Source organism: Lepidochelys kempii, chromosome 4 (assembly GCF_965140265.1).
Source record: "Lepidochelys kempii isolate rLepKem1 chromosome 4, rLepKem1.hap2, whole genome shotgun sequence".
Taxonomy (NCBI): domain Eukaryota; kingdom Metazoa; phylum Chordata; order Testudines; family Cheloniidae; genus Lepidochelys; species Lepidochelys kempii.
Window position 1 is genome coordinate 96,757,010 of NC_133259.1, and position 24,835 is coordinate 96,781,844.

Sequence of the window (24,835 nt, forward strand, 5' to 3'; positions counted from 1 at the left end):
AACCTGGACCACTGTGGGGAGCCCTGGACCCTCCAGCTGCCCTGGGTGGTGTGCCCTGGGGGGTAGGGAAACAGGCTGGATGGTCTGCTCTTGGGCCTCCCCAACCGCTGGCCCAGAGGAAGTGGAGGGTCTGGTGCTCCCCACAGTGGCCTGGGCTCCTTGGGCAGCTCTTACTTGGCCCGGCTCCAGCTTTCGGCTTGGCCAGGGTCTTGGGGGGAAGAAGAAGAACAGGGGGTGGGGCATCAGAGGAAGAGGAGGAGCACGGCTGGAGCCACAGTTCTGGTGCTGGTGGCCCTCCCCCATTCTACACAGATTCTGGCACTCCTGAGGCCCCCAAACTGGCCGGGACCCCTTGGCACAGGCCCTGTGGGTCCATGCGTTAATCCACCCCACCTAGCTCTAAACTATATTATTATTGATGAAAATATATTTTCATCCATTTGTATGTGTTCAGTGAAATCAATGTTTATCAACATTTACCAATAAAAACCTCATCTTTCTAAGCCTAATTTAAATTAAATACTTTTTGTAACCCTTGAAAAGTGAGATTGAGCTGGACCGGGCCTCACCGCAGGACCCAGTTACAAGTCAAGTCAAATTCCCAGAGCATAGTTGTTTGCTACGATTAGGATAATCCATGCTTTAATACAATTTTATTTGCACTGTGGACAACACAATTATAGATAATGGTTGGAGAAGGGTGCTGCCTGATGACCTAGGCAGTAACACAATTTCCAGACATGGTCCTGTAACTTTGTCCCACTTAACTCTACAAACAAAAAGTGTTAGATCATTGATTCCTCTAGCTGTACCAGAAAACTAAGTGCTGTCACACTTGTAGTGAAAATTGGCACTTATGTGAGCCAAACTGGGTGCAACTCATAGCATTTTATCAATAGGTATGTTTATGTGTGTGAGAGAGGAGCTCATTGAGAGAAAGTAAAGAAATTAATTATGTTATGCACTAAATTCTGAAAGAGGCTATCTCCAGGGTCATTCTTCTCTCTTCTGGGAATTCCCTAATTTAGGTTCTGCTCCTGCGAAAGTTCTGCCTCCCTCATTCACAAACCTCCCCTACTGGTCAAGTTTTTATTGTTCCGAAGCAGCCTGGAAAGTGGGAGATGAGGGTTTTCTGAGGGAGAATGTGTGCTGTGGAGGGCTTTTACTCCTGGGGCAGAAATCTCCAACAGGCCTCTCTCAACTGGGATTGAGTTCAGAGTGTGACCTCTGTTACTAAACAGACTGGGTCCTTCCTTGGGAACTGCAACCTAGAGGTCACCTACATGTGTATGCTGAAGGCAGGTTTGTGGCTGACCGGATGGGACACAATCTTAAGTCTCAGAGTAGCAGCCGTGTTAGTCTGTATTCACAAAAAGAAAAGGAGTACTTGTGGCACCTTAGAGACTAACAAATTTATTTGAGCATAAGCTTTCGTGAGCTACAGCTCACTTCATTGGATGCATTCAGTGGAAAATACAATGGGGAAATGTATATACCTAAAGAACATGAAACAATGGGTCTTACCATACACACTGTAAGGAGAGTGATCACTTAAGGTCTTAAGTCAGTGGCTCTCAACCTTTTCAGACTACTGTACCCCTTTCAGGAATCTAATTTATCTTATGTACCCCAGGTTTCAGCTCACTTACAAACTACTTGCTTACAAAATTTCTTACAGACTTAAAAATACAAAAGTGTCACAGCAAACTCCGACTGAAATTGCTTACTTTCTAGTTGTTACCATATAATTATACATCAATTAGAACAGCAATACTGTACTTACATTTCAGTGTATAGTATATAGAGCAGTATAAAAAGTCATTGTCTAAAATTTTAATTTGTACGGTCTTTTTATGGGGCCTGTTGTAAAACTAGGCAAATAGCTAGATGAGCTGATGTACCCCCTAGAAGACCTCTTCCTACCCCCAAGGGTACACCTACCCTGATTGAGAACCACTGTTTTAAGCAGTAATTGGAATGGTTTGGGGCCACCATGGCTATTCGGACCCAGAAAGGCCACCCCCGCAGCGGCCGTCCCGGGCCGCGAGAGGGGCTAGCTGGGAGCTGCTCAAGACTGAAATCCGCTTGCAGCCACCGCTGACTCCAGCCGCCTGTGAGCGCTGCTGAGCCAGCCCGAGAGGCAGGGAGCGGGCCCAGCACAGAGGCCTCTGTGTCGGAGGAAGCTGAGGGCTAGGACCCAGCAGCGGAGGCAGGCCCCGCTGTAGCGCGGGAGGCGGAGCTGCTGGCCCAAAGCCGCCGGGGAAGCGAGGCAGAGAAGCGCAGGAGTCACCTCCTGCCCCTCTCCCCTCCAGCCAGCTGGGCCCGGGGATCCTGCAGCTCCTCGCCCGCCGCCTCAGCCGCTGCTGAGCTGTCCTGCCGGCATTCGCTGCTGCGGCTGGGCGGGACGCGGGGGAAGAGACCCCAGGCTCCCTGCCGCCGGCCCCAGGCTGGGCGGGGCTCAGCCCGGCCCCCTCCCGCGGGAAGGGACTCCTTAAATAGCGGCTGAAGTCTGGCTGCTGCCCGGCCAGGCGCCTCTCCACGCCCCGCCACCAGCCCTCGCTCCTGCTGCATCTTCACCTCCCGCTCCGAGGGACTCGGGAGCGTCGGGATCCCCGGCCGCAGGGTTCGCGCTGTATGTATCCCTGCCTTGTAGGGGCGGGATTTTCCTCCCTCTTCCTCCTCTCCAGCCCTCCGAGCCCCAGCGCGCTCGGATCGGCTTCCTTAGCGCCCTGAGCACGGTTCATCCCATATAGGTTGGGTCATCTCAAACAGCAGGACAAAGGGCTGGGTAGGGACCCTTCCTGCCTTGGCCCGGGGAGCATGGACGAGAGGGGCTCTCTCTGATTTCTGTGTAGGTTACTGTGCCGTTGGTGGTGGTTCTCCTGCCCCTTTTTCTGCCCTTTGGCTTCCTGGGATCAGAAGCACCCAGTGAACTTCCACCCAGGTCTGTGGCTTTGCCTGAGTCTTGCTTTGTCCAATTCTTTCAATGACTGTTCCATTCCTTTAAAAGCTTTCGCAATATCCGCTCTCTACAAGGCTGCCCACAAGAATGTGACGTGTTAGTATAATGCTGGCTTGTGACTTTTGAGTCTAAATCTGTTATGCTGTTTCTTTTTAAAAATCTTTTTCTATAACCACATTTTCTCATCTGTTGTTGAAATTGTATATGCCTAGAATGTAGCCCTGCTCGCCCTAAAGACTGAAGTTCTCTTTCTGTTCACAGATGACATATAGGATACAGCGTGAGCAATAGCACTCACTGCAAGCTTTCCCTATCCTGTCCTAGAAGAAAGTGTAGTGCTAAGACCCATTCAGTGATCTCTCTACTGAGATGGCTAAGAAGGGTGCCGGCTAGCATTCACCTTATTGTAACATTTCACGTTTTTGCAGGGGTGGGTTACCCTACCCTTGTCTAGAATGCAAACTACCAAAAGTGATGTAATAGTTATTAAAATAATTAGTGATTGATAGAAGCCTCTTTTGTCAGCAGTGAGCCAAGTTTAGCTAAAAAGGAAATAGTATAATCGTGTTAATAGTGTACTAAGAATTCTTGCCTCTCTAGAGTCAATTTATTGTATATACAGTAATACTTGAGTATATTTTGGGGAGCGGGAGGAAAGAGGAAGGCAATCTCTTCTGCTATAGTAAAAGTAATGTGATGACCTGGAAAATGACTGATAGTTATCTCCAGTGAGATTTATGAATTGTAAAACACAAGGGGAAATAGAGCTGAATCCTGTCATGATTACAGTGATCCTAAAATACTGAGACAACATGATCGGTATAATTGTGTAGTTTTAAGGGCTCAGCGCTGGCTCCTATGAAAATCAGTGGCAAAACACCTACTAATTTAAATGGGAGAAGGATCCGGACTTATTGTCCATTGTGTTCAAAGAAAGGTGTGATAGACACACTTCAGAAATTTCTAAAATGAATAAATTAATGAGTTGTGGAAGAAAAGGGGGCTAATTGTGAGACATCCCTCATCAAAATATAAGCTATATCAACATTATTTCTAAAATTAATTTTGATAGCATACAACTAAGTCTTTAGTTAAGTCACTGTTCAGCATGGTTGTTATGGTAGCTGTGTTTGGTTTAATAAGTTTTCAAAACTTTGTAAGCATTTATCTTTTCCATGGTCCAGCCACTGAAGTGGCTGAGCACTCTCTAGTCCCAAAGACTTCATTGAGAGGTTGCTCAGTACCAGACAGAATAGGAACTCTGGTGATTAATTTTGAGATTCGTTACTGTTTGGCTTGCAGTGAGTGGTTTATCATGATTTAACATTGATGAAACTAACTAAAATTAAAATTCATCACTTCATCGGATACATTCAGTGGAAAATACAGTGGGGAGATTTATATACACAGAGAACATGAAACACAAACTGGATACAATTAATTTAGGCTTGAATAGAGACTGGGAGTGGATGGGTCATTACACAAAGTAAAACTATTTCCCTATGTTTATCATTTCCCCCCCCCCCCCCCCCCCCCCCCCGTTCGTCAGACGTTCTTGTCAACCGCTGGAAATGGCCCACCTTGATTATCACTACAAAAGGTTTTCTCCCCCCACCCCCACCCTCCCTTGCTGGTATTAGCTCACCTTAAGTGATCACTCTCCTTACAGTGTGTATGGTAACACCCATTGTTTCATGTTCTCTGTGTATATAAATCTCCGCACTGTATTTTCCACTGCATGCATCCGATGAAGTGAGCTGTAGCCCACGAAACCTTATGCTCAAATAAATTTGTTAGTCTCTAAGATGCCACAAGTACTCCTGTTCTTTTTATTATTAAAGGGTAGACTCAATTTACACTTTAGACCATGCAATACTAGTTTTTCTATTAAACAGGAATGATCTTTGTTTGTCATATTTTTAGTTCCTGTTTTAAGATGGCCATGGAAAATAGTTAGCATTTTTCTAATGATCTATGTATGTCTCATTACAAAGATGCTATCAGAATTTCCCTAGCTAGTATAGCTAGGATTTAAGTGTTCCTGGAGACAAGAGACTAACTAGCTAATTTCAATGGCTGCTCAATTGGGATGCTTTTTTTATAATTATACTAAGTATGTAAGGAAATGTTTCTGATTGACTATGGTAGCATAAAGGAGACTATCTGTGGCTTTTACTGTTTGAATTACTGTATAATGACCTTGCCTCTTTTTTCTCTCTTTCCCTCTCCGTCCCCTTCTCCACTAGAGTAACCATGTTTGAAATTAAGAAAATCTGCTGTATTGGTGCAGGCTATGTTGGTGGGCCAACGTGTAGTGTCATTGCACATATGTGCCCTAAAATCAAGGTTACAGTTGTTGACGTTAATGAAGCTAGAATCAATGCCTGGAACTCTGATACACTTCCAATTTATGAGGTAAACTTGTGTTTATTATAGCATTTCTGTCTTTAATATAAAGTATTTGCCTCTGCTCATACAGTCCCCCCCTCTGCCCGGCTTTGACTCCTAATGGCTGTTCTAGGAACATCAAAATTACATGCCTCATTCAAAAAGAATGCTTCTTCAACAACTATATATTAAGCATGTGCGGTAAACAAGGGTTTGAAATGACCAGTGGCTTCCATGAACTTACTGCTGTCAGATGCTGGAGCGTGTTTCAGAGATGATTGACTTAGGCCTTGTGCATCCTGGTCAGGAAAAAATGTTTACTGTATCCAGTAAATCATACAAAATCATGGTTCTTTTTGGGCCCTGTGTACACCACACTCTTATAGCTGAGTCAACAGACACAGTTATGACAAAATTTTCTCCTTTGTTACAACACAGTTCCAATATGTAATGTGAATGGCAATCTGTGTCCCAGGAAGATGCTTTGGACCACTGTGGTTAGGTTCCATCCACACTACAAATTGTAAGTCATGGGACAGCCAGCCATATTGTAGTTATGTCTCCTGGCTCTGTTGTAACTGTAATGCAGCTGAGCTCCTACAAGGGAGAGAACAACTTTCCTGGTGGAGACCAGGCCTAACTGAGCTATTCACTCCTGTGGAAACAGGCCATCAACATTTAAGGAGTCAGTTAAGAATTCACCACTTTTCCCTACACCATTGCAAATGGCTGTGAAATGGTGAATCAGACTTTCACCTAGCATACAGGTGATTTAGCAACATACAGGAAAATGAGAAACCATTGTGGGGCTCATTCAGCCACTCTTAAAGCGAGTAGTACCTCACTACACAAGCAGTCTTGTTGATTTTTGACTGGCATCAGGGTAGCAAAATCTGGTCCTATGCTAGTTGTTCACTGGAATCTGGTGTTTCTTAAAGTTAGGATTTTTGCTAGAGCTTTAGTCCTTCGTATGAGGAGTCAGCTTTTTTTAAACCTGAATGATACCCTGATGATCACCAGGGGTACCAAAAGCTTTTAAATTCCTAATCAGTAACACTTCACATCTTTGTTTTGTTTTTTTAGTTATAAAATAATTTTTCAGTAAGCCCATACACTAATTTCAATATCAGAGATCTGTTGATATGTAACATTATCATTGCTTTTTATACTACAAAAGGATTCCATTGTCTTGTATACAAATTACCATTTTTAGCACTTGATATTTTACAGGCTTTGCTCATTAAAGAGTAGCTCTCACCACCACCACCCCTTGTTGTTATAAGTAACAAAATTGACATGAAAATGTACTGACCCAGGGCTCAAGATATACCTGTCCACACTTTTTAATGGAAAAAGCGAATGTTTTTGCTCAACCCTCAAAAGCAAGGAAAGTAGAATTTTGCAAGTTTGCCTTACATTTTTCTTTTGGCCATAATAAGAGATAAGCTTGTTTCTTGTCTTCTAATGTTACCTCTGATTTTTACCCTTCCTGTAATATCAAATACAGGACAAAGTTGGTCTGTTGACCTTTGTTTAAGAAAATCAAACTCTCATAGCCTTTGCCTCTTGTTTCTAGAGCTTGGTTAAAATTTACTAACAGTAAAATTTACAGCATTCAGATTAGTGAATAAGAATTTTGGGAAGAATTGAGTACAGATCTCAACATGGATGAGCAAATGTTTTGGTTTTTTTTATTAAAATTTAAACTGTTTGAGCAAATTAAAACACAGCTAGTCTCTTCATACCAGAAGCACATATGTTTCCCAGCAGGATGTCTATTGCTTACAAAGAGTACCCCAAAACCTCTCAGAATGAGTTCAGATAGTTGCAATTCTTGACCCCTGACACTTTGTGCTCCACCCCCTTCAACTGTCGTATTGGAAAATACAAGATAATCCTTTGGTTTCTACATGAGCAGTCTTTGTACCTGAATCCCAGCAAAAATCACAGCTGGAATGTTAGTCTTATTCATAATTGGGTTCTGGTGTTTGTTTGAAATGACTCAGGTTGTGTGGCAATGATTTTCTACTTGAGTTACTTTTTTATTTCGGTTAGTAAACAGTGAGAAAGCAGAAAATGTCTTTGTCTAGGTAAGGTGCAGCTTCCCTCCCTTCCCCCAAACTGAACCTTCACCTTGATGGCAGTTACTGAAAAAGGATCTTCTGTCATTCTTTTTATAGTACTTTCAGGAGAGTTTGTGATTCGGTTAAATTCACAATTCTTTACTATTTTATTTAGAATAGTGTCTTTAGTTTCTGTCTAATAATTAAAACATTTTTATATGAAGTACTAATACACGGAGTTTGTCCAGGTGTATGAATAGCCAGAGGCCCCATGTAAGTGTGGGGAGGTGTTGGGAAAGCATCCCAGTGCTATGTTTCTGTGTAAGAGAGGGCTATAATTAGTTTGTACTCAGTATGGTCCTCTGTGAATCCACACAAGTTTTATTTTCTGACAGATCTGAAATAACTTTTAATAAAGATAAAATTAAAAAACTTGAAAACAAAATCTTTGTTGTACTTAAAGTTGTGTTCTGCCTGTTTGAGTATACTGTTACCTGTTTTAATCAAATGTTGACTATTAAATACTTTCCTGTTTCTCTGTAGCCAGGGCTAAAAGAAGTGGTAGAGTCCTGCCGAGAAAAGAATCTTTTCTTTTCCACCAGTATTGACGATGCCATTAGGGAGGCTGATTTGGTATTTATTTCTGTAAGTAGTTTCTTTTGCACTTTGATACTTATCATTATTATATTGCTGTGCTCAAATGTGTATGTGGCGGGGGTGTTTCAGTTTTTTTTTTTACATGTCCTTTATTTTGTTTGAAGAGGTGATGTAGTTTCAGGAGGCATAACAGACTTGTGCTGCATTGTGCGGGTTTTACCAGGCAGTTATGCTTAGCTTTCAGTGAGGATGATAAAACTCTTAACCTTCTTCCTTTGCTGTTATTTATCTCTATCAGTAAAGCACCCAACAAACTTTTGGACTCTATATATACAAATAATAAGCTTGTTACTTTACATAGCTGAGTATTTTCTGAAGACACAATACAAAATAAGGCCACAGTCTTATAACAGAATCCACTAGTGTGGACTTCTATTTGTAGCATTCTGCTGAAGTTGATGGGACTCGTGCAGAAATAAGAGTCCATTAGCAGGTTTCATTGTAGGATTGGCAATGAAAATTGTATAATACTTATCTGGATATAAAGAGTCTTTAATTTTTTTTTCAGTACTTTTTAAAATTCAGTTAATTAGTGGAGAGGAGAAGACTGCAGCATTTTTTAAACACACATTTATGGCATTTTGCAGTGTTGAAAGTCATTTACTTAGTTCCATATCCAACAGAACTACATAATAACAAGCTCTGGGGCTGCAGGCCAGTTATTGTTCTATTCTTCAAGTACTTTACAGAGAGCTGTGATATTGGGAAGAGTTCTTGTTCTCCTCCGTCTCCTGGGAGAATCTTCTGCATGAATCAGTAAAGTCTAATATTAATGCTATGAAATCACTGAATCAGTTATTGGATGACAGTCATTAATTCAGCTTGTAGATTGACAGCTGAGTTCCTGTCCCTGGCTGGTAAAACATGCTGTCTTGTGTTTTAATTTCGGTATTCTTGCCTTCAGTTTGTAACAAGAAGGACCCTCTATGTTCAGTTAAGTGAAATATTGCCCTACATTTGACACTTCCCCCCCACCCTACTCAAGTACAGCAATTATCAGGAGCTCGGTGGCTGGTCTGCACTTAGCTTTTCCAGTCAGATGGTTTTGTGGGGTAGCCTCCCTACTATTCACATCAGAGTAGAGGGAAATAAGGGGGAATTGAATCTTTGCATGTATTGTAGCTTGAGTTGGGGAGAAGACTAGAAATAGTTCTTTGTGGGTATGGGGAAGCAATTCTGAATAAACATTAGACTCTGCTGAAGCCTGCAGAGATGCTATGAATAATGCCCCTTGTGTAAATCCCATTTGACGATGAACAGAGTTTAGTGATATTTTTTTTACAACTTAGAATGAGTAATTGATAAGTCTGCTAGCTGTTCATTGATCTGGCAGCCAGTAACTGGCTGAATCAGTAGAAAAGAAGCTTTCCTGTCCTTAGAGTACAATCTCATGTATGCAGGAGTTCCTGTATCTTCAGACTTGTGAAAATTTTGTTAAGACTCTAATAACGTTTTTTTCCTTCCTGTGAATTTGTAACTAGGTTAACACCCCAACAAAGACCTATGGGATGGGAAAAGGCCGGGCAGCTGATCTGAAGTACATTGAAGCATGTGCTAGGCGGATTGTACAAAATTCAAATGGTTATAAGATTGTCACTGAGAAAAGCACAGTCCCAGTACGTGCAGCAGAGAGTATTCGTCGGATATTTGATGCCAATACAAAACCTAATTTGAATTTGCAGGTAAAAATCTAGAAGTTATGGACTAAAGTGTCTCCTCTCCCTCCGCCCCCCTGCCAAAAAATTCCTTGAGTTTTACTTTAAACTTTATTTTCCTGTCTGTTTGCAGGTATTGTCTAACCCAGAATTCCTAGCAGAAGGAACAGCTATCAAGGACCTAAAGAACCCCGACAGAGTGCTGATTGGTGGAGATGAGACTCCGGAAGGACAGAAGGCAGTCCATGCGCTATGTGCTGTGTATGAGCACTGGGTTCCTAAAGAAAAAATCCTCACAACCAATACTTGGTCATCTGAGCTTTCCAAACTGGTTCGTATCAGTTATGTTGCTATGTCAATCAACAACTTAAATACAAAATATCAGCACTGATATTACTAAGAATAATAAAAAGCTATAGCAACTAGTTATCTGAATGCTTATAAGCGATTCCAGTATTGCATATCAAAATTGTTTGTTCACAACTTATTAGTTGGCTTTTCTGTATCAGAAAAGACCTTATCCAAAATCAGTTATTTTGGGAATGAAATCATACATACTGGAAACAGCAGAAAATGGTAACATCAGCCAAAAACCAAATCTGTGTACACACTGAAATAGTCCTCCTCTTTTTAGCTGTACCAAACAAACAAAAAAAAAAATCAAACCACACCTCTCCACTGACTTAGACACGTTATTTACAGGAGGGGAAACCAAATCTGTGGTGTTTGTCTTTTATTTACAGGCAGCTAATGCTTTCCTTGCCCAGAGAATCAGCAGCATTAACTCAATCAGTGCTCTGTGTGAAGCTACAGGAGCTGATGTTGAAGAGGTAGCAAGAGCCATTGGAATGGACCAAAGAATAGGAAATAAGTTTCTGAAGGCCAGTGTTGGTAAATGAAGAATCTTTTTCTCTGTTTAGACTTGGTAGGAGAACTGTCTCTATCCAGCACAATAGCTCAACTGGAAACATTTTAAAAATAAGTACTGGTATTCTGAAGTGACTGTTCAAAGCACAACATCGTACAAAAGACCTACTGTTGTGTTGTGGTTGATGTAGTGTTGTTTTTTGTGTTTTGGTTTTTTTAATTCTTTAATGAAAGAGATTAAGGATTCAGATTGTCCTCTGTAGAGTCTCACACTTCCAGTTGGCATGGACTAGCTAGAAAGTTACAATTTCATCCTTCTAGAGCATTCCCTACTGGGTGGTTGATGGGTAGCTTTCTAGTTACTACATAGTTTGTCTACAGTCTAGTCAGCAGAGTGAATTCAGTTATCCAGACTTTGGTATTGCAGACTGAAATATGATAGGGAAAGCTATCAGAATGCAAATTCTACAGCCCCAGTCTGACTGGCCAGATATCCTGAGGCTCTGCCTTGGGGACATGAAACTTCATGGAGCATGTCCGTTAGTTGGGTCAGTGGAAAAAGATGCAACCCTATTCACATGACTACAATCTCCATAGTAAAAATATTTAATTTTTAAGATTACTTTTACCAAATGTTGTCTTTTCCACAAATGTTTATATTAGAGGAATGGCAAGTAGCAAAATCTGTTCTCCAAAATATGCCCATTTTTCAGATACCTACCTCTTTGGCTTGGTAGAGGGGAGTCTGAGAGTTCTGGATCCTGCCACTCATTATCTAAACCCCTCATCAGCTTTTTGTTCTTCTTTGGCTCCTGACTATGATAGTGAGTGAGAATCCAGAACCCTTTTAAGACTAGTTTTAAATCTAATCTCTGGGTAGTGATCCTTTGGGGAAGAAGCAGCAGGTCTGTTGAGGTCAGTGGCAAAACTGACAGGATTTTAGGTCCTATGAGCTGCTAAAGTAAATAGGATTGAGGAACAGGATTTGGAAGAATCCTAGGAGGTTAATTCAAAAGACTGGCAGACCGTCCCTGAAAAACTATTTTTGATATCTTGGTCAATAAATGCCAAACTTCAGGGGCTGTTGAGTGCCATTTTAAAGTGTGTATGTGTTGTGGAGGGGCATAGATTTACTCTTCTCCCCACCTGACTCCCACCCCTGGCCCTTGAGCCCCTATACCCATACCCTCCTAGGAGCCTCAGCCTTGGAGGGGACCCCTTTACCATCCCCTCCCTACTAGCAAGCCTCACCCTCAGGTGATGGGACTGTCCCACTTCCCAGCTGGTCACTGATGTTGAGAGGAGCCTCTGTGGTTTCGGCAGCCAGTAGATGGGGGCATGGCAGAGTGTATGCTGTGCATGCAGAGCAGGATCCAGGTGTAGGCCACAATGTGCTCCCAGCCATGATATGTGTGGCTGCTAGTTTCAAGATCAGTGCACACACAGCCACAGGTGCACACAGCAAAAAAATCTGGCAAATTACATCTCTTGACCAGTAACCAGTAAGAGTAGAGAAACTGGCCAGGCCTGTCAAAAAGTGGCCTCCATCAGCTCCCTGACGTATTCCAGACATAAAGTACATATTGCTAAGTACACTAATCTTTTACTGATGAAGACCATCTGTTGAGTAACCATTTCCTTTCTTTCAGGATTTGGTGGTAGCTGTTTTCAGAAGGATGTTCTAAATTTAGTGTACCTTTGTGAGGCTCTGAACTTGCCTGAAGTAGCTCGCTATTGGCAACAGGTATGAGTCCATTCACTAGTGTAAAACTTATTCAAACAGGGCACGTCACTGTTACCTCTGTAATGAGCCAGTAATTCTTCAGCTTGTAACTTTTCAGCATTGTCTGTGGCAAATTATCGTTTATCCTTCAGTCTGATTGGAACTGAAAATAAAATATACCCTTAACTATCGAGGTAATAAATATTTATTAATAAATACTTTGTATAGCACCTTCCACCTGAGGTTAATAGGATGCTTTACAAATGTAATAAATGAGGATTCATCACCCCTTCAGGGTGGGTATTACTATCCCTATATTACATGGAGGGTGTAAATCCAAGGTGTCATCTCAGGCAGACCCATCCAGGCTAGCTTTACGTGTGCTACCATAGCTAAAAATAGCAATGTTGATGTGCTGGCTTAGGGTAACCCAGGGTTCTGGGTGGGCTTGTACAGCCTGCACTGCTGCAGCTCCACTGTTGTTTTTAGCCATTGTGCCACAAGTAAAGCTAATGTGGCTGTGTCTATGAAACTGCAATCACACCTCAGATTGCAGTGTAGTTGTAACCCCTCTGTGCCTTTGGTAAATGACTTGACCAGCACAACACAGAAAGTTACAGAGCTGGGAACAGAACCCGGGTCTCCTGACTCCATGTCTGTTCTTTAACCACAATCTAGCCTCCTTGTCTCAGTCTAGCATTAATGAAGGCAACTTATTTTAATACACTTTCAAATAACTCTAAAGTTTTTATGGAAAACCCACAAGAACCCATGTGCTGATTCCAACACTTTGCTGCTGATAACATTGTAAAGACCCTCACTAGCCAATTACTTGATTAAGCAAAAGACTAACATATGGGCTGTCAGGTATCCATTTGGATAGTGCATTGTGTTATCATGTGAGAACATTTCTAGCTCCACTACTAGTGCTCTGATTTTGTGTGTGTGTATTGTAGCCTGGTTGCTACAGAACATCACAGGTAAAGAAGGCATTGTCTTGTCATTATCCTGAGTATGTGAAACTGCAGGAGTTAACCACATTAGCTGGATGATGTTAAGATGAGGAATAGCAATGACATGAACATTAAGCATCAAGCTGAGAAGAAAGAGACAAATTTACACTTATTGTTTCAGCCTGTCTGGCTCTAAGATCAAGATAAGACAATCAGGTTTCATTCTGACAAAGAAGGAATAGAAACTTTAAAAAAAGTTTAGAGTTGCATTGGTGCAAACTAAGGTGTTACTTTAAACTGGTATAAACCTTCATGTGGACATATAGGGGCTGATCTACAAACTTTTTGTAGGGTTTTAAATATATCTGTTTTAGAAACAGACGTAGGCCTGGTCTACACTAAAAAGATAGGTCAACCCAGCTATGTTGCTCAGGGTCATGAAAAATCCACAGCCCTGAGGAGTGTAGTTAAGCTAATCTAACCTTTGGTGTAGACAGCACTGGGTCAATAGAAAAATTCTTCCATTGACCTAGCTACACCGGGAGGTGGATTATGTACACCAGTGGGAGAACCCCATTGTAGTGTTTCATGTGTAGACAATCCCATAGTGAGTGGAAGCCCCTAGTGTGGGCAAACTTTTTGGCCTGAGGGCCACATTGGGATGCAAAACTGTATGGAGGGAGCGTATCAAGTTGCAGTGGGGGAGGTTTAGGTTGGATATTAGGAAAAACTTTTTCACTAGGAGGGTGGTGAAACACTGGAATGCGTTACCTAGGGAGGTGGTAGAATCTCCTTCCTTAGAAGTTTTTAAGGTCAGGCTTGACAAAGCCCTGGCTGGGATGATTTAATTGGGGATTGGTCCTGCTTTGAGCAGGGGGTTGGACTAGATGACCTCCTGAGATCCCTTCCAACCCTGATATTCTATGATTCTATGAGGGCCGGGTAGGGAAGACTGTGCCCCCCACAGCCTGCCCCCTATCCACCCACTCCCACTTCCCGTCCCTTGACTGTCTGCCTCAGAACCATCCAACCCCCCTTCTCCTTGTCCCCTGACCCCCCCCCCCGGACCCCCTACCCCAAACTGCTCCCCCTGGGATCCCACCCCCTATCCAGCCCCCCTTGCTCCCTGTGCCCTGACTGCCCCTACTCAGAACTTCCACCCCATTGAACCGCTCCCTGTTCCCTGTCCCATGACTGCCCCCTGGGACCCCCTGACCCATATCCAACAACTCTGCAGCCGCCGCCTTACCATACACCTCAGAGCAGCAGGAGCTCGCAGCCCCGCTGCCCGGATGGCGGCGTAGGTACAGGGGAGGGGGGGACAGCAGGGGAGGGGCCAGGGACTAGCCTTCCCAGCCAGGGGCTCAAGGGCCGGGCAGGATGGTCCCGCGGGACGTAGTGTGCCCACCTGTGAGCTATACCAATAAAAGGTGTGGTTTATATTGATTTAACTTAAATTGATTAGGGGCGGGTTTAAGATACACCAGAATAAACTGCTCTTAATTTAATTTGTGTCCACATCGTTGTTTGCATTGGTTTAATTAAATTGGTTTAAATAAGCCATACAAGTTTGTGTGTAGACAAGGCTTTAGATTCTGGAGGATACAGTCAAGTCTGTAGGGATAAGGCCCAGATGAGATTGTCGAAGGTATTTAGGCACTGAACTTCCATTGGGCCTAAAACATTAATCTTAAACCCTCCTCTTAAGTGCTTTTCTGCTACCTTGCCACCTCATTTCTTCCCCTGGAGCAAAGAGTAATTTACACACCAAGTATAGAAAACCAAATCAGTGCAAGTGACATTATTTTACCACTAACATCCATTTTCTGAGCAACTTATACCTGATGTGGGCCATATGCTACTGTTCACATCACTGCTAAGTGTAGTTTTGTTCATTGCAATGAGAATGTGCTCATGTTCAGAGTCACAGAGGAGACTAGCCTACATTATCTGAGGTATGTATGCCTTTGACCAAACAATCTTTGGGAATACCTGGCTTTCTTACTTGGTCATTGGAGGCAATGGTCTTAAAAAGACTAGGGATCAAGGGCTAAAATGTTGGGGGAAGGGGCAAAAACCAGCAGCTCAACTATAGAGGTAGATAGTAACCTACATATGGCCTCCAAGCCTTTCTCAAAGAGAAGTATTTTTATCATTAAAGTGCATCACTACCACTTACATCCATGCCAGTCTTTGTGTATTGACATGTTATGGTATGCACTAAACTGGTACTAAAACTGCCTGACTGTTGTGTAAAATAGATGTACTACATAATATATATTCACAAACCTAGAGGGAAGTGTAGTTTTTGCTGTAGTCTGCTGGCATAATGCTGTTATTTTCTAAGATCATTTTCTCCCTGAAATTTACCACAATGTTCACTCCTGTTGTTGTTGCTATCCATGTCTTGGCGTAGAATAGTGAGCTGTGCTTGTGTGGTTGGTTTTTTGTTTTGTTTTTGTTTTTTTGGGGGGGGAGGGGAGGAAGGGGGAGGTTTGGTTAAACTACATTGCGCAGAAACTACATTGTACATTAAGATCTGGGGAAAGCTTCCACACAAGGAGCCATGGAGCAACACCTAAAGTTAGGACAAAATTTTCCAAGACCCTTTCTTAAGCAAATGTTCTCTGGAAGTTTTACTAATAAGGACAGCAAAATTTGATTCTTGGTAGTTTCTGAATGTTAAATCAATTGAAAACATCCACTGACTTCAATGGGATCAGGATCAAGACAGCTTTTTCTGCTCCTGTGATTAAAAAAAGCTGGATCAGTCCTTCAGTTACTCATATTTTACCTATTAAAAATAGAAATTGCAACCATATTAATATTTAAAACATGTACATCTGCCTAGTTCAGTTTTAACTGAGTGCTTTTATCAGGAGCAAAGGCTTATCAGTGGCACGCTTTTCCCCAGTAACTATTAACACTGCATTTCTTTGGTCAAGTGTAACCTCATTCGTTTGACCGTATTCTGCATAATTTCAGGTGATAGACATGAATGATTACCAGAGAAGGAGATTTGCTTCCCGTATTATTGACAGCTTGTTTAACACAGTCACTGACAAGAAGATTGCTATTCTAGGATTTGCGTTCAAAAAGGATACAGGAGATACAAGGTGACAAAATGCATGAAACTAATTAACGCTGTCATAAGGCATGCTGGAAGACTTATCTAATCTTGCGCTCCATCTACACAGCTAAAACAACTGTTTACCACCATTTCAACTGTGTAGATGGGGAAGAGGATCAAATAGATGCCCATCAACCTGTTGTGGCTGAAATGTGATCGGGGGGGCACCTGAGGCCAGTGGCTGCAGCTGCTGGGGGTCGCAGCCCAGCTGCTCCGGTCGGCCAGCGACTGCTACCCAGGGCTGCTCCGGCCGGCGAGAACTCCAGTTGCTGGCTGCAGAGCCAGCTGCTTGGGCAGCCCTAGGGTCAACCATACTGGCCCCTGCAGAAGTCACGGAGGGTACAGAAAGTCACGGAATCCGTGACATATATGGACCCCTACTCATAACTACTCAGAACCATAATGCAGGAGCTGAGTCACCCTAAACTCAGATGCTAGAGTTCTGTATTCACAGGCAGGGAATCTACCACCCTGTTACACCCCACTGAGTGTGGTTTTTGGCCCCATTCAGACTACTTGGCCAAATTACACATTAAATTGTGACTGAACCAGATTATAGTAATAGATTTTAAAAAATATTTTTAAACATTGTAAATAAGGGCTGGCTTTCTTTGGTGGCTGCGACTAAAATTCTATTTTTGTTTTCATGTTTTTACTGATGATTTACTTTCCTACTGTCGAGTGTTATCCTGGAATTACATACAATAATTTCAGTTTGAAAGCTTTGGCACTGCACATTTCTGAGTATTTGTTCATGTTGTTGTTCTAAATAAATCTAAATGTGTTTGTCTGAAGACTTCCATTAACTGGCTGACTTATTTTCTTAGAGAGTCTTCCAGTATTTACATCAGCAAGTATTTAATGGATGAAGGAGCAAAACTCCATATATATGACCCTAAAGTACCAAGGGAACAGATCATCCTGGATCTCTCACACCCAGGTGTCTCAGAAGATGACCAAGGTGAGGGAATTTTGCTTCTCATAAATTCTATCCTTCTGCTGTGTGTCACCATCAGAATCCATTCAGTGCTCTTGAAATTGCTTTCAGCATGTCAGACATGGATGCTCAGTTCAGTTAAATTATTAAATCAGGGGTTTGCCTCAGTTTAAAAAAAAAATTGACAGTGACCCTTTTTATTTCATTCTTCATAGCTTCTAAAATGCTTGCATGTGTGTAAGTTACTTCTGTGCCAGTCTGTCCCCTTTGAGACATTAATTTTGAAGCTGTGTAAAGAGTGTCTCCTTCAATTCAAAAAGAATGTGGGAAAGGGGAGTGAGGGAGGAAGAAGACTAGTGTCATTCGACCAGCTCCTTCTCCCCTTCCAGGTTCCTAACTGGTACCTGTTCCACAGGTGCCAAGTTTTGTTGGTGTCGGTGGGCACTTGTGCTGCCCCGACTCCACCCCCTCCCTGCCTCTATTGGATCCCTCCTCAAATCCCCTCCCTGGCCCTGCCTCTTCCCCAAGCACATGGCGTTCTCCCCACTCCCTCCCAGGCTTGCCATGCGAAACAGCTGTTTCACAGCGCAAGCGCTGGGAGGGACAGGGGAGAAGCAGGACACGTTGGCCCGCTCAGGGGAGGAGGTCGAGGTGAGCTGGGGCGGGGCGGGGAGCTGCCGGTGGGTGCTCCGCACCTACCAATTTTTCCCCGTCGGTGCGCCAGCCCCGGAGCACCCACGGAGTCGGCACCTACGACCTATTCAGTCTTGTGCCTGGCTAGTCCAGAGAAGAACTCACTATAATTTTCTGGAAGTTAATTCCATAGGCTGTTGGGGGTTGTAGTAAAACACATTCATGCTAGGAGCACTTTGCTACTATATTATACTGGTATAGCTATACTAACAAAACGCTCCTAGTGTAGACTTGGTCTAAGTCTGTAATGCCATAATTCTAGAATGCTCTAACAGAAAATAAAGACTAAAGAGAGGAGTGGGGAAACACAGAGACTCTGGTACTGGGGACAAGAGGAGATGGGGGGGGGGGCACACAGAGACCCTGGCATGAAGAAAGAGGGGGGATGGTACACAGGGAGCTTAAGAAGGAATGCATGCAGCCTCCTGGTATGTGCAGTGAGCTCGGCTAACAGAAGCCATGTAGTGTGTACGCAGTATTAAATAGTAAATGTGCATTGAGTGTTTTGAAAAGCACTGTGCTGCTATTATCACTACTCAATAATGATTATTTTACAATGAGCTCTATCCATGTCTGGATCTGGATCTGTTGGATAATTACTTCTAATTCCTTAGTGAATCTGCAACAAAACTTTCAAACTTTGGTGCCTAACCTAGACGTTCAAGTAAGTGCTCTGACCTTACAGAGATGTTGAATACCCACTGCTGCTGTTGCCTTCAGTGGCTCTAGGACCTTTAGATAAGGGAAAACTCTTCAGGTGTTGTTGACATTGAAAGTTTGTGTTTGAGTAGGGCTATCAGGGAAATTGTCCTACCAGGACATGAGAATGCTGCCAGGAAACGGGGAAGCATAATGCTTCATTTTCACTTTTTGGTTACAGTGTCTCGTCTGGTCACTATTAGTAAAGATCCATATGAAGCCTGTGATGGAGCTCATGCCTTGGTTATCTGCACTGAGTGGGACATGTTTAAGGTAAAAATAATACCTTTAAAAAACAGGGAAAAAATTAAGAGGAATTCTGACACTTATGCAAATTCTGTGGGTCATTTACAGGAGCTGGATTATGAGTGCATTCACAAAAAAATGCTGAAACCAGCTTTCATCTTTGATGGTAGGAGGGTTCTTGATGATCTTCATAATGAGCTACAAGTCATAGGCTTCCAGGTAACTAGCTGTTTTCCTTTTGGAGAAGTATGGTTGAATCACTAGAAGAATCTAGTATGTGAGTTTAATATCTTGCTTTAGAGTTAACCTGTAAAGGTCCTTTTACTAAGCCCTTCTCTGATAGCACTTTTCCTACAGTACAGCTCTGGTTGTAAACTGATACTGCTTTAAAATCCAAGCCACATCAGGCTGTTCCATCAACATTCAGTAACATAGACAAATGAGTTTACTAGACATAGCTTTACTAGACATAGGCTTTGTCTACACTAGCACTGTCATCAGCAAAACTTTTGTCAGTCAGGGGTGTGAAAAAAAACACTCCCCACCTCCCCCGACCAATATAAGTTTCACCGACAAATGTGCCCGTGCGGACAGCACTATGTCAGCAGGAGACACTTTCCAGGCATCATGGATCCCGCCGCTCGTTGCGGGTGGTTTAATTACTACACAGGAGACCTTAGAGTGACACAGCGGTATAGCTATGGAGCTGTAAGGCCCTAGTGCAGACATGGCCATAGCTGCTGTTCTGGCAGCATCAGAATGACGAATATTAAAATTTGAGTGAATGATCTCCTGACACAAGTATTTCATCACGTCAAGACTCAATTAAATTCTGAATAAAACATAGAAACAAAATTAGACAGGCATTCATAACGGAATGTTACCTTCAGCATTTACTAAAATGTAAAAATCTGAAATAGTTGTCTAAATAACTTGGTTTCTTTCAGAATGTACTAGTACACTAGATAGTTTGAAAGCTGGAATTATCCATCATTGAGGTCTCTATCTAGCACATTGCTATTTGGTCCACTTTTTATCATGTGGCTTGGAGAATCAACTATTGTTTGTGTGTGCCCATCTGTAGTAGTTAGCTTTACTAAGCTAAGCCACAGATGAGTTCTTGTTCAAGAGGGGAAGATACACCTCTAATTATTCAATGGTTGGGTCTCTAATCTAGTCCACTCTTGAGCAGAATTATTTGGGCCTAATTCTCTTCTTACACCAGTGTAGACTGGGAAAAATTATGTTGAAGTCTATGGAATTAAATGGGTGTAAGTGAGAGGCAAATCAGGCTCATCATATGGAAATGACGATGCCTGGTTTTTGTATACACAAGCTTCCTGATCAGTTTGTTTGGCTAGTAAAAACAAGTTGGAAACTCTTAGCCTTACAGGGTTACCTTGTTGTTTTTTTAAAAAAGCCAAGCACCATTATTCTTGTGTTTACAGTAGGTCAAGTGATTTTAAAAAATTAACTGTGATTAATTGCATTGTTAAACAATAACGGAATACCATTTATTTAAATATTTTTGGATGTTTAACATTTTCAAAGATATTGATTTCAATTACAACACAGAATACAAGTGTACAGTGCTTACTTTATATTTTTTATTACAAATATTTGCACTGTAAAAAACAAAAGAAATAGTAAAATAAAACAATATAAAACTTTAGAGCCTACAAGTCCACTCCGTCCTACTTCAGCCAATCGCTCAGACAAACACACTTGGCTATAATTTGCAGGCGATAATGCTGCCTGCTTCTTGTTTACAATGTCACTTGAAAGTGAGAACAGGGATTTGCATGGCACTGTCGTAGCCGGCGTCACAAGATATTTACGTGCCAGATGCGCGTAAAGATTCATATGTCCCTTCATCTTCAACCACCATTCCATAGGACTTGCCTCCATGCTGATGATGGGTTCTGCTCAATAACGATCCGAAGCAGAGTAGACTGATGCATGTTCATTTTCATCAGCTGAGTCAGATGCCACCACCAAAAGGTTGATTTTCTTTTTTGGTGGTTCGGGTTCTGTAGTTTCCTCATCTGAGTGTTGCTCTTTTAAGACTTCTGAAAACATGCTCCACATCTCATCCCTCTCAGATTTTGGAAGGCACTTCTGATTCTTAAACCTTGGGTCGAGTGCTGTAGCTATTTTAGAAATCTCACATCGGTATCTTCTTTGCGTTTTGACAAATCTGCTGTGAAAGTGTTCTTAAAACAAACATGTGCTGGGTCATCGTCTGAGATAGCTATAACATGAAATATATGGCAGAATGTAAAACAGAGCCAAAGACATACAGTTCTCACCCAAGGAGTTCAGTCGCAAATTTAATTACCTCATTATTTTTTAATGAGCATCATAAGCATAGAAGCATATCCTCTGGAATGGTGGCCAAAGCATGAAGGGGCATATGAATGTTTAGCATATCTGGCACATAAATACCTTGCAATGCCAGCTACAAAAGTGCCATGCAAATGCCTGTTCTCACTTTCTGGTGACATTGTAAATAAAACGAGGGCAGCATTATCTCCCATAAATGTAAACAAACTTGTTTGTCTTAGCACTTGGCTGAACAAGAAGTAGGACAGAGTGGACTTGTAGGCTCTAAAGTTTTACATTGTTTTGTTTTTGAGAGCAGTTGTGTAACAAAAGAAAAATCTATCATAGAAGGTTAGGGTTGGAAGGGATCTCAGGAGGTCATCTAGTCCCAACCCCCTGCTTGAAGCAGGACCAATCCCCAATTTTTGCCCCAGATCCCTAAATGGCCCCCTCAAGGATTGAGCTCACAACCCTGGGTTTAGCAGGCCAATGCTCAAACCACTGAGCTATCCCTCCCCCAATGTATATGTTTGTAAGTTGCACTTTCTTCATAAAGAGAGTGCAGTACAATACTTGTATGAAGTAATTGAAAAATACTATTTCTTTTATCATTTTAACAGTGCAAATATTTGTAATAAAAATAATATAATGTGAACACTGTACACTTTGTATTCTGTGTTGTAATAAAAATCAATATATTTGAAAATGTAGGAAAACATCTGAAAATATTTAATAAATTTCAATTGGTTGTCCATTGTTTTACAGTGCGATTAATCGCAATTAATTTTTTTGAGTTAATCGAGTGAGTTAACTGTGAATAATTGACAGCCCTCGTTTAAAATTAAGATTTGAAATAAATCTTAAACTCTTAAAGCACCTACTTCATGTTCCTCCTGTAGGCAGTCCCATTGAAGTCAAATGAACATTCACTTGCCTAGCATTAAGCACATACCTAAATATTTCCAGGATTGAGGTATCTCTTTAAGAATTGTTATAGTAAAGGGCTTGTTTTGCATGTGCAAAGTGAGAGGTCGCTTTTAGTAGACAAACTTCTTTTTTGAATTAGAAATACAACCACTTAATGTGGCTTTTATCCACCAAATGTATATAACAAGTGTAGGGAAAGCCCCAAGGTTACTGGTTCATAGATTCCTCACAGGCTGACAAGATTCTCTTTGCACAAGCTTTACGTAGTATATTAATTTTCTTTCCTCTTCCAGATTGAAACAATTGGGAAGAAAGTGTCAGCAAAAAGAATTCCTTTTGCTTCTTCATGTGAAATTCCAAAGTTCAGCCTGCAGGACCCACCTGTCAAAAAACCCAGAGTATAAGTTTTACTAGGTACTGAAGGATCACAATGGACCAGTGTGAATTTTTTTAAAGAAGATATTGTTCTTAAACTGTAAATCAATTTTACATTAGACATGGTAGCCATGTACCTGGTACATGTGAACCCAAATTTTCTAATCTCTATTTTTGAAATAATGTGTTTGTTTGTTTGTTTTTCAGTTATTGAAGACTGTACAGGCCTGAATGGCTTTAGTAATCAATTTTTTATGAACATTTACTTCAGACTGGGAACTTTTGCTTTTAGAAATATTCACAAGCTGCACTTTAAATTTTTTATAAATAACATAAAGGCCAAAAGTAATTAACAGAATTGTTCTTGCTTTGATTCAGGAATATGTGGTGCTCAGTAATGTCATTGGCCTTGCTGAAGATTTTAATTCGACTCTGGGGTAATTTTGTTGTCTTAGATGCCTGATCTAACTCACATAAAAATCAGTGGAAAGATTCTAATTGACTTTAATCAGAGTTGGACTGAGCTATTAAATAGAATATTGATCTGGTTTTAACAATGAGGCCCCAATCCTAATTGGGACTGCTGGGCACTGATGCAATATAAATGTTTAGTAATGATGTCAGGGAGCTAGATCCATGTCTGCCATTAATTCTGTGACCGTTCTGAAGTGGGTTTGCAACAACAGTCTGACTTACCAGCTATGTCCTTAATGATTCCGTGGTCTTGGCTCTGTTATACATACCATATAGCATCTGTTGTCAGTTGTAAATTATGGATTTAATTAGACTTTTGGGGCCAAATTCTCCTCTGTTTCAGCATTGCCACCCCAGTGTCTTAAACAGAGAGAAGCATTTGGCCCTCCTGTTTTCTCCTCTTGCTTAGCAGTGAGTAAAGTAAATGTTTCTGTCCAAGATGATAGATACTCAGTGGTTCTCCCCTTCCTGCTACCGTACATGAGCTGGAAACAGATGTTCTTCCCACTGAATCTGCAAGAATTTGCCTGTGACTTTTCATAAAGTAGTCCGCTTGCTACCTCACTCTGATTACCAGGAATAAGTCTTGTTTGTTTTGATATTTTTTGCTTTTATTTCTACTTTTCATTGTCCTAATAGGTCCGTGCTATTAAATACTTTTTAGTAATAAAGTCTGCATTCCATCTGTTTTGTGGGTTGTCAGCTTGGGGGCTGTGACCGACGGTATTGTGAGCAGTTTTTAGGGAGCCCGTGAGCCCTTCATTTTCGTTATGGCTAGAAGGGTATGGAGGCCCCAAAACCCTAAGTAACATGAGCTCATGGGGTTGAAAAGTGCTTACATTCATAATTGCCAACACCTGGCAGTGTATATTCTGAAGGTGCAGTACAGAACAATGTGTTTATTGCTGTAAGCGATTGGAGCATGTATTTCTATGGCAATAAGATTATGATAATCATTTAACACCTGAAACTTTACCCGAACATACTTAATTATCTGCAGTAAGAGCTAGAACCAGAAAGGGATTTAGGTGCCAAAGTCTAAAATTTAGATCCTCAAAACCCCTGCTCAGCTGCCTCCTTATCCTGTAGGTGCCTAAAGTCTGTAGGCACCTACATTTCTGCCATGGGCCATGTACGCAGCTGCCTAAGTCCTGATACCCAGGTGCCAGGCTCATGCCTAAGCCCCAGCAGGATCATCAAAAGAGGTATTGCCCCACCTATTGGGCCTGCAGGGACTGATCCAGTAGGGGTGCTCACAAGCTGCCAACTGGATCAGGGTCTGCACATAATGCAGGTGGTGGTGCCACTTATCCCCCATTTATAGCCTTTAGCCCAGTAGTTAAAGCAAACAACCAGGATGTGGGAAATCCAGGGTCTCCCACCTCTCGGGTGAGTGCCCTAACTACTAGACTTTGGGGTACTGGGGGGTGCAACGGGGGGTCTCTTAATCCACCGTTTAAGATCTTCTACTTGGCATGAAATAGTTAATAGTCCGTAGGCCAGGAGAAGAATGAATAAGCCCATAGGCCACTAGTAAGGACACAAACCTGTGATGTGATGACTCAAGTCCCTGTTCCAATAACATCCCCATCCCCCCAAAAAAGGCACTTCTGAGCTGAAGGAGGTTGCCTCCCTCCAGCCTGGATTTAGGTGCCTTACCGCCTTTGAATGAGGGGAGGTGTTCAGGGCCTACCTGTCTCCTTTGCATTTCTTATCGGCTCAGTTTGAGTGGCTCCTCGCTGGCTTTTGTGGATCCCATTGTTG

General features: G+C 42.0%; 1 protein-coding gene across 2 annotated transcripts; it reads left to right on the forward strand.

Annotated features, from left to right (window-relative positions):
• The first annotated feature begins 2,245 nt into the window (after positions 1–2,245).
• UGDH (UDP-glucose 6-dehydrogenase) lies at positions 2,246–23,742 on the forward strand. 2 transcript variants are annotated; one of them, XM_073342255.1, is made up of 12 exons: positions 2,246–2,632; positions 5,209–5,377; positions 7,957–8,058; positions 9,552–9,752; positions 9,859–10,056; positions 10,469–10,616; positions 12,242–12,336; positions 16,254–16,384; positions 17,226–17,359; positions 18,909–19,000; positions 19,082–19,192; positions 22,516–23,742. In XM_073342255.1, exons 2-12 carry the CDS (start codon positions 5,216–5,218, stop codon positions 22,624–22,626), a joined length of 1,485 nt encoding a protein of 494 aa, XP_073198356.1. In that variant the 5' UTR covers positions 2,246–2,632; positions 5,209–5,215; the 3' UTR covers positions 22,627–23,742. The 2 variants fall into 2 exon arrangements, with proteins under 2 accessions (XP_073198356.1, XP_073198357.1); XM_073342256.1 differs by lacking the exon at positions 2,246–2,632 and adding an exon at positions 2,639–2,944.
• The last annotated feature ends 1,093 nt before the right edge of the window (positions 23,743–24,835 follow it).